This window comes from Aspergillus nomiae (assembly GCF_001204775.2).
Source record: "Aspergillus nomiae NRRL 13137 chromosome Unknown contig00677, whole genome shotgun sequence".
NCBI classification, from domain to species: Eukaryota; Fungi; Ascomycota; class Eurotiomycetes; order Eurotiales; family Aspergillaceae; genus Aspergillus; species Aspergillus nomiae.
In genome coordinates this window covers 1-9,661 of record NW_015378732.1, presented here as the reverse complement: position 1 = coordinate 9,661, position 9,661 = coordinate 1, and the positions used below count along the sequence as shown (strand labels likewise).

The 9,661-nt window shown below is 51.9% G+C and overlaps 3 protein-coding genes across 3 annotated transcripts; 2 read left to right on the top strand and 1 right to left on the bottom strand.

Annotated features, from left to right (window-relative positions):
- Positions 1-123: 123 nt before the first annotated feature.
- On the bottom strand, positions 124-1,704 carry ANOM_011338 (Zn(II)2Cys6 transcription factor; the record flags this gene model as incomplete). Its single annotated transcript, XM_015556594.1, has 2 exons — positions 124-1,467; positions 1,648-1,704. 2 exons carry the CDS (start codon positions 1,702-1,704, stop codon positions 124-126), a joined length of 1,401 nt encoding a protein of 466 aa, XP_015401085.1.
- Positions 1,705-3,686: 1,982 nt separating this feature from the next.
- On the top strand, positions 3,687-5,392 carry ANOM_011337 (methyltransferase LaeA-like protein; the record flags this gene model as incomplete). Its single annotated transcript, XM_015556593.1, has 11 exons — positions 3,687-3,932; positions 3,992-4,032; positions 4,081-4,134; positions 4,181-4,187; positions 4,244-4,288; positions 4,335-4,370; positions 4,432-4,550; positions 4,600-4,625; positions 4,678-4,708; positions 4,755-5,109; positions 5,159-5,392. The coding sequence occupies 11 exons, from the start codon at positions 3,687-3,689 to the stop codon at positions 5,390-5,392; spliced, it is 1,194 nt and encodes a 397-aa protein (XP_015401086.1).
- A 1,317-nt stretch (positions 5,393-6,709) lies between these two features.
- ANOM_011336 (Zn(II)2Cys6 transcription factor domain-containing protein) lies at positions 6,710-8,644 on the top strand (the record flags this gene model as incomplete). Its single annotated transcript, XM_015556592.1, has 3 exons — positions 6,710-6,777; positions 6,839-6,883; positions 6,949-8,644. 3 exons carry the CDS (start codon positions 6,710-6,712, stop codon positions 8,642-8,644), a joined length of 1,809 nt encoding a protein of 602 aa, XP_015401087.1.
- Positions 8,645-9,661: the final 1,017 nt, after the last annotated feature.

Below are 9,661 nucleotides of genomic sequence, written 5' to 3'. Positions count from 1 at the left end.
GAGAGCCAGACTGACAGGCCCGATTGACTCGACTCGGTGAGAAAAAAAAGAAGGTTGATCCTGGTCGAAATGTGACCATGCACACAGCCAGCGACATGGTTCAAATGACGAGTTACGAGTCCGTCATGTCTTGAGCGCAAGAGTCCCCATGGACAATGCAAGCTGATCAAGCCAATCGAGGGACTTCGCCTCGTTCGTACTAGTGCACTCATTGCTTACGGGCAATGCCTCCTCTGGAGCTGGTCGATACGTGACCGTGTTCCAGGGACTCGGAGGGGGATTCTTCTCGGAACCCAGCATCCGTTTTTTGCTAGCAGCAAGAAGCACGAGAAGCTGGTCAAGGAGTGCCAACGCCGAGTCCATACCCCGTAACGAACTGTGCGCAATGGTGTGCACAAACTGCTGTGGGATAGAGCCGTCCAGAAGAGTTCTCTTCTGCACTGCCTGACTGTTCATCTGCAGGTTCAACAGCGCAGCCAGTCGTCGCTGCAAACCCCGCAGGAGGTCTCGGCTGCAACGAATCTCCGCGGCGAGGGATTCATTCGACGACTCGGACGCTTTCCCAGTAATCATCTCACGTGTGCGTACCAGGTATCCCGGACAGAGTAAGACCTCCCCGAACGCCTTCTCCGTGATTTCGCTCAGTTGGCTGCCCTTCCCGTCGCGTTCCTCCGCTCGTAACGCCTCCTGATTCATCGTCCGCCACTCCTCGCCTTCCAGAAAGCATGGCTCCTGGCAAGTGAAGGCCTCTGCTACTAAAAACGTGCGGTACGTGGTGTACATGGTACGCCCGAAGCCTGAGCGATGGGCATCCGGACCACGCAGCCGGAACAACGCCCCGATTCCGCGCGAATGCACCAACCATGAATTCGGCCCTATCCCATCCAGGACCTCGTATACGCCGAGTGCTATCGCTGCAGCCAGAGTGCTATCTGATTTGACCCGAGCGGGATCTCGAATAGATTGGGCTAGACACCGCAATGCCCTGTTATACATGTGTCGACTCGCCTGGAGCTGGTCATGGTCGTGATGTCGTCGCGCCAAAAACCAGGTGTTCAGACAGCGGATCCCCCAATTAACTGCGCTCGGCTGCGTGGCAGAATGATGTCGGACAAAGTCGACCCAGGTGAGATCGACGCGGGCAGAAAACGCGGCGTACAAGTTCGGGAAGGTGGCGTAGACGACATCCGAGAAGACCTCTTTCAGCTGTGTATCCAGAGCGTTCGCCGTCAAGGTCGGGGCGAAGCATTGGTCGATTGGAGGCCGGGCGGCCACGAGGGCCAGTTGCTGGTGGTGATTGTCTTTCGGTGTTGATCTAGATGGACGTGCGTCGTCGGATTCGGAAGTGCGGGTGGATTTAACGATCGCCGGGGCGGTTTTATGGTAGAATTGGAATCTCTTTTGGTAGCCCGGGCAGGTTATTTTGCGCTTTAGACAGCGTAGACATTCTGGACGGGTTTGATCGCACTATTCATTCCATTAGGATGGGCATTTTCCGTTTCAATACGTTTTTCTTGTTCTTGTGGTTGTGAACTTTTGTCAAGTCTTTATTTTTTTTTATCCTTTTAATTTTTTTTGCTTTTGTTTTTGTTGTTTGTTTTTTGAGTGGAAACACGGCCGAGGCAGATTTAACATTGGAGCACCCACTTTGACCCGCCGCTGGAGACAGGCGCGACAGCCAGTGCTGCGCGGTACGCCAACCATTCTTCGCTACTGCTTGTCAGGAGGGAGGCATGAGATGAATACGAAGATCGTGAGGACCGAGACAGAGTGATAGGCTTGTTGAGGTGCACAAGCCCTTACACCTTGAGAGAAACGGGGAACATCCGACGAGCGGCCCCCCTCCACCCGATAACCCTCGTATATCGGAAGGTATTAAAGCACGCCAAGAGACGGCGCCCCTCCCCGCCACGGGATCAGGAGATGGATATGCACCTTATGCACGATTCCTAGAAGGAACGCACTAAGATTTGTGAGAGAAGGCCTTAGTCTGCCACTACGGAATATGTGACCACCGGATGTTAGCCCTAATCAGGATCTAGTCGATTGTGTACCGGGGAGAACCAGACGAGTCCGTAAGTAGGACAAGGCCGTTATCTAGCCGCTAGATGATATTTAATCGGTTTCTGTCCCCAGTGTCTTATCAAACTTAAAAATCAACAGTGAGGGGCTTGAGCATCAGAACGAGAGAGTACCTCGTAAGTTGACCGGACGAACCTCCGATCTCTCCCCCTCGTGTCCCCCGATCTCCAGTGCGGTTTAAATTCGGGTTCCAGACTCGATGAACCACGGAACGCCGGAGCAGTAATCAAATTGCAAAGATACCAGTGCGCACTAGCGAAAGGCAAGGGCCTGATTGGCTGTCAGGTTTCGCGTACTTTGGGATCATGCGGCAGCTGCAAAGGGCCTTCCTTCGCCCTCATAGCTTGTTCTAGACTGCTTAAGCTGGTTCACTGTGCTCGATTCGTGCTGTGCACACCAACAGGGTTTAGACTCTAGAGTCGCATTGCCATCACACCAACGGCTCTTGCCTTTTTAAGGATGTGATGCATCGGATCCGTTAGAGGGCGTTGTGGAGCCAACAAGGGTCAATGACTTCGCTCTGTACGAGATTCGTGCATCGAGGATGTAGCCCCCCACCGCCACATGGAATCAGTAGAAACGGCTCACTCCGATCCCTACAGGTGCTCGGGACTCTTTTCCATAGCCTGTCGGGGACCACATGAGCCTGAAGAATTGAGACCACGGTGACGTGGCGTGATTGGAATTGCTGACAGCGGGTAGTGGAGGCCGGGAGGCAACTTTTGTCTGGGATCAGAGCAGAATTACCTAACCTCTACAATGCGATAAGACCTAGCGAATTCATGTCCATAGCCGTGCGATCTCTCTTTCTTTGCTACCCAACTCGACGTGGCGAAACGGTTGCCTTTGTTCCGATACAAAGAATGGGGTACGCGGTTATGCCCTAATCGAGGGGCCATGGAGAAAGGGAAAGGGAAAAAAAAGAAAGGCCAAAATGCCTGAACACAGAAAAATGGCAAAAGACCCAGCCAGTGGATCCACTGGACCTCCAACCATTGAACCAACCAGCTAACCGATCAGTTAGACGGTCACTAACGCCGACTAATAAGCGGCTAACGCTGCTGGCCTCCCAAAAGAGCCACCAGACCTCCTCGATCGACGGTCGCGGCACACTGGTGGTGCATCCGTGCAAATGCGAACTAACGAGTGACGGGCGTAATATGATGATGGCATGGACTGAATAGTGCCAGGAGCCGAACGGGACTTGTGTCCTTTGCCAATTCGCAAAACTTGGCCGGCTCTTGAGACACCGCAAATCTCTCAACGGCGGTCCCGCTATGCAGCCTGTTGACGAGTCTGATTGAAGACTCGCTGTCGCTGGGACCACAATTCCTCATTCTTCAGGAGCTTTTCCTCCCCTTTCCCGTCGGCGTCCCTTTCTTTTTTATTTTTATTTTTATTATTTAATCCCTTCTTTTTACCGCTATTAATTCTATTACTATTATTCGTATAATTAGCTCGTAGCGGTATTGGTTTTTTTTTTCCCTCCTAGTTCCATTCCCCAGATTAATCTGAATTCTATTTCTACCATTTCACGATCACCCACTCTTTCCTTCTCCCAGAAATTGTCCTCGTATTGCTCCGTCCCCAATTCTTGAGCAAGAATGGAATCCCGTAGTGAACCAACGCAAAAACGCCCCCGGGAGGAAACTCCACCGGAGAGCCTACCACAAGAAGTTGAACCTGAACTCCAACCTCCAGTTCAAACTCCAGCTCAAACTCCAGCTCAAACTCCAGCTCAACCTCAAGCGGAACCAGAACGAGAACCGCAGCAAGAACAGCAGCAAGCACCACAACCAGAACCGCAACCAGAAATACAGGGACATGTTCAGGGCATCATCGAACCTGATGTTGGTCCATTCTTATCTTAGTAGTGGGGGAAGAAGATTCGGCTAACTAGACTTCCTAGACCTTCTCGGATGCCGACGGTGATTCCTTATATGCGGGATCGTAAGTGGCGAAGTCCTATCGCCTAAATCGACGGGCTGACAATTGTAGACTGGGAGACGCCAGTTATACCACCAGTATTACGTCAAGTGCCATGAACTATCAGTATGTAACAGGTCATACTTCTGTGGGGATATTGCTAACGGCACAGATATGAGGTATTATTTCTTGGCTCAACCACGGTATTGTGGCGCTTACTAAGTATATCGTACAGAATGGTCGCAGATATCATTCGTATCATGAGGGCGAATACATTCTGGTGGGTATTCCGTTGCCTTCTCGAGGAGTTATACTAACTTGGACAGCCTAATGACGAGCAAGAACAAGACCGTCTGGACTTGGTTGGTTGAGCCTACTGGAAGCATCGGTGAACAATCGAAATGGCCAAACTAACGAGAACAGAGCCATCACATCTATCGGATGATCCTGAAAGGAGAGCTGCATGCGGCCCCTATCAAGAACCCCGCTAGGGTCCTGGATATTGGCACCGGAACTGGCATCTGGGCTATCGACTTTGCAGAGTAAGTCCGACCGGCAGGAGAGGCATTGGCTAAATACTGATAAGACCAGTGAACATCCCGAATCAGAAGTGATTGGTAGGCATCTCGTTCTGTCCACAAAGGACTCAGTATTGACTGGTCGGCTTAGGGAACGATCTCAGTCCTATTCAACCGTCATGGTATGATCAATGCGTCCCGGTCGTTCGGACATAACTAATTGATTAGGATTCCTCCCAACCTCCGCTTCGAGGTGGATGACTTCGAAGCGCCCTGGTCTTACAGCCAACCCTTCGACTACATCCACGGTCGTGAGTTAGAAGGCTTCATCCGCGATCACGACCGCCTGTTCGAGCAGGCCCTGGCCAATCTGAAGCCCGGTGGATGGATGGAAATTGCCTCGATCGAAGTCAACTGCTTCTCCGACGACGGCACACATCTCAAAGCAACATCGATGATGGACGGAGTCAAGCACATGCACCTGAGTGCCAAGAAGTTCGGCAAGGATTTCGACACTGTGAAGAACTGGAAAACACAGATGGAAAACGCCGGCTTCGTCAACGTTCGCGACGACGTGTACAAGGTACGTATTGATTCTCTATCCCGTGCACAGGAAACGCTAACGGCCACAGCTCCCCCAAAGCCCCTGGCCCAAAGACCCCAAGCTCAAGGAGCTCGGTCGTTACCATCAGGTCAACATGATCGAGGCCATGCCGCCCTACTGCTATGCGCTGTTTACCCGAATGCTTGGTTGGCACCGGATTGAGATCGAGGCGCTGGTGGCAGGCATGCGGAGGGAATTGCGCGATACGTCGCTCCATTTGTACTCGCGACTGCACATCGTGTATGGGCAGCGGGCGCTCTGAACGCCCAGTGATGATCGGTAAATAATGAATTTGCATCTACGCATTGGGTTGTCAAGTATCTGAGCGAATTATTGCATGTGTCCTGCCGTGGCGCATAGGATGTTGGTTTCTATACGAACTCTTTTTTTACTTTATCTATACTCTATCTAAGCTGACTGTTGCATGTCATGATTGTGAAGTGTATCCCAGACTCTGTCCCATCCATATTTTACTAATATCAGTTTCATGACATTCTAATGAGCCGCCTTGGCAATCTTCTACCATGTTAATAGTCCGGATAAACTAAGCTTCGTGGTCAGGAATCTAGTGTCGGGCTCTAGGAGCTTCGTGTTTCCGACTAACGCTATCGGGAGGCTTTCTTTGTGTGACCCGGCCCTAAGTGTTCAAGATCCCCGTAGTGCTCGATACTGGATCCAAGTTGGAAGGTCTAGCGGTCGTACGGCGTCCACGCTATACCCGGTCTGTTTACTATTGCCGACAGTTTCATTGTCACCTCAAGTGTGTTACGTTTCCATTTCCTTTGCACGGGACGGCGGCTTTTATAGACAATGGACGGCCCACTGGAGCCAAACAACCCCCGTCGCATGGAGTTTGGCGTATCACCATGCGTGTCCAAGGTCCCCGATGCTACTATGTGCATTGTCCCTTCTCTCGGCCAAGTAGGTCTCAAAGATTCTGTGCGTTTCTTGGCTGGCCGGCATTGTAGAGCTACTGTCAGCGCCTGAGACAGACCCCACTCCTCACTCTCCTGGTGTCGTATCGGGCTTTGTACCTGTGGACGCCTTGCGATGGGTTGTATCACACCTTTATGGCGGTAGACTCCACATGGACGCAAATCCTGTTAGGCCGCGTTGTAGGTATGTGTCCAGATAAGGGACATCCGAGATTAGCGTCCCGGTTAAGGCCTCGGAACGGGACTTTTACTCTACCTCCACGCTTATCGTTAAATCAAGACTGTGGCATAATCATAGAGACCCGGAAGATACACTCCCGAAACCGTTTCGACGGACCGTTAGTGGTTATATATAGTTTGTGCTACACAACTTCTACAAATGAGACCAACGCGACCTGTTGCCAATCATGGTTAGGGCTGAGGCCTCGCTCAAATTCCAGGGGGGAAGATATATGTAACTGCAACCCTATGCTATATATACTGTATCGCCTGGCCTCCAATTGTGATGCCCAAAATAGGCAGTATGACGTATCCTGTGATCACGTGAGGTAAGACGTCGATCATCGTGCGTCTCGTATTCTGGCCAGGACATCTATTCCTGACCTAGACGTCTCATAGGGCTCTGAGTTCTAGTCGTATCGGAAATGCCGACGCCAGTGAAACGGAAGCGGGCCAGTAAACCGAAAGTGCGGACGGGCTGTATCACCTGCAAGTTAGTGCTACCGGAGCTCATACCAGGGGGTAAATCGGTGCTAAAACCATCTGCGACGCAGGATCCGGAAAGTGAAGTGTGATGAAGGCAAGCCCGCCTGCACCCGGTACGACTAACACAGCAGACGCCGTGAGACGCGATGGGGCCGTGGAACTGACAAGCAGTGTTCAGGTGCATCAGTACGGGACGAAAATGCGACGGCTATGCTTCGCAGACGGCGCCATCCAGCATCTCCCAGCCGCTATTGACCGTCACGACTGCCAAGTCGAGTACGGAGTCACGCGCGCTGGAGTTTTTCTTTCACAAGTCGTCTTCCCAGCTGGCCGGGTTCTTTGAAGGCTCGTTCTGGAAGGTCTCTGTCCTCCAACTCAGTCTTGTGGAACCCGCCATTCGCCAAGCCATCGCTGCAATAGGCTCGTTGCATGAGCACAAAGGAGGCAGTAGACTGCTCCCCTCGTTTAATGCCGCAGGTGGCGATCCACATCCGGCCATCCAGCTGTATACCCGGGCGCTGCGCTCGACGATCGAGAAAAGCGCCGCCGATACAGGCGCGATCCCCGTGGTCGTGGTGGCCAGCATTCTGTTCACGGCCTTTGAGTTCCTTCGGGGGAACGCGTCCGCCGCAGCGTCGCATATCTCGAACGGTATTAACCTGTTGTGGGCATGGCGCGAGAAGACCGGTGGTCGGCCGAAGGTGCCGTGGGGCCAGGGGTATTCGTCGTTCCAGTCGCACTTTGTGGAAACGGAATTGGCCCCGATCCTGAGTCTCTTCAACCTCAACAGTTCCGAGTTCCATCCCGGCACACGCCGAAAGGTGTTGCTGAACCCGGTTGATACCGGACTGCTCATTCTAACGGACAGATTTGAAAGCCTCCGCGAAGTCAGGGTGGCGATGGTGGACTTGGTCACCGCCACTGCGGCGGTATTCCAGTTATTGGATGAGAACTTACAATCAGGAAAGCTACCAGATGCTGGGTTGCTAACGATCATCGGCGGACTTCGGCAGACGCGCGACCGCTGGAAAACGAACTTCGATGACCTGGTTCGACGGCAGGGCTCCACGTGGAACAAGAACGAGCAGGATGCGGCCGAAGTCCTCCGTCTGATGTGGTACTCGACCGTGATGGGAACGACGACGTACCGCGTGGGCTGCGAGTGCGCCTGGGACGACCACCGAGCGGACTTCGAGGAGATTGTCCGCATCGGCGAGAAGATCGTGTCGGACCCGGACCGCTACCCGGATGAGCTATCGAAAACCCTCTGTCTCGATTTCGGTTTGCTATACCCGCTCCACGCTGTGGCTTGGAAGTGCCGCTGGCCGCGCCTCCGTCGCAAAGGATTAGATCTGCTGCGGCGGATGCCGAGAAAAGAATGGTGGTATGAAGTAAGCCACTACCACGTGGTATTTACACAGATCATGGAGTTCGAAGAAGCAGGTCTGGATCCGGACGAGGTCGCTGCCACCGAGGATGCGTCCGTCGTTCCCGAGCATGCCCGCGTGCATGATTTCTACACGGAACCGACATCCACGAAGGCCAACGGATACACACTTCATAAACTGACAATGTTGACCAAGCCGGATGGTCTGGAGGGAGGGTGGCATTCCACAACGGAAGACCTGTGGTTACCCACGCCGCCCCAAGACGGCGACCCAGTTTCACCCTTCAACCTGTTCTGTTGCAAAGACTGGGCGAAGGCTGAGCTGTCGAACACCCAGACAGTGAATATGGTGACAAATGCTGTGCTGGGACCTCAAGAGTCACCGGGAACTCGATCTGACGATTCCTTCAACGGGAAACGCTCAATCCTTATGGCACCGATCTTAAAACCGACCTCCGCAACCGGGTGGCTTGCCCACAACCGATAGCACGATGCACGGGACCGGGAACTCAGCACAGTCTTGCTCGTTGTCCTGAATTAGGCTTAGAATTTGACTTCCTATGATATCAAGCGTGACGGCTTGATGATCCCTGCTATTGATTGCGAGTCATGAGTGCTTCAATACATGGGTGTGACTCGTCACAGACATCCAATGAGCACCCGGGTTTTAGTATCTCCCCTCAGGTGTATAATATATAGAATAGATATATACTAATTCAAGTACATGGTTCGATGAGAATCGAGAATAGAATGAAGTTTGCGATCTATCGTGACTGGATGCTCTTTACCTACAGCTTGGTATAGGGTTGATCCCTTGAGGGTGAATTAGCCTCAGGCGCTCAGGCTCCGCAAAGCCGCCAGCCCTCCCTTCCTCATGGAATCGTTAAACAGACCTATGTCGCTGATGTATATCTGTTTGAGTCATGACTAATGTGCCTGCGCGTAGCATGTATTGATTGCATGTCTCAATTAATTAATGGCATATCGCGATGGGGTTTCGAGACTGCCGAGCTGGAAGATATCAAAGCGAGAGTAGTGACTTAGTTCGGTTGGGTTCTTAACCTTGGGACTGGGAGAATATTACATATTCTAGAATTTCAATATCCTACTCACGATCACCGAAGAGCGATCAAGAGATAATTCTATACTCAATGATCGGGTACGCTAGTTAAGTAATATTCATTTATAAGCTAAGAGATGCCTCGGCACGGCCCACTATCTAACTTTGTTTCTAAGGATGACCAAGACTTATGGCATCCTCAACACACTGCAGAATGACACATGGTTACCTAAGGATATTCAAGCGTCGATCGGTTTTCTTAACCTAATTACACTATATCGCCAATCGGGCTCGAAGAAGATTAGCGAAATTCCAGTCGCTTCGGATTTAAATTCAATTATTAACAACCCGCGATGTATCTGATCTAGAAATCTATAAATACTCCCCAATTTCCTCCCTAGCAAGCTCCACCATTCCCCTTCTTCGCAATCCACTACACAGTAC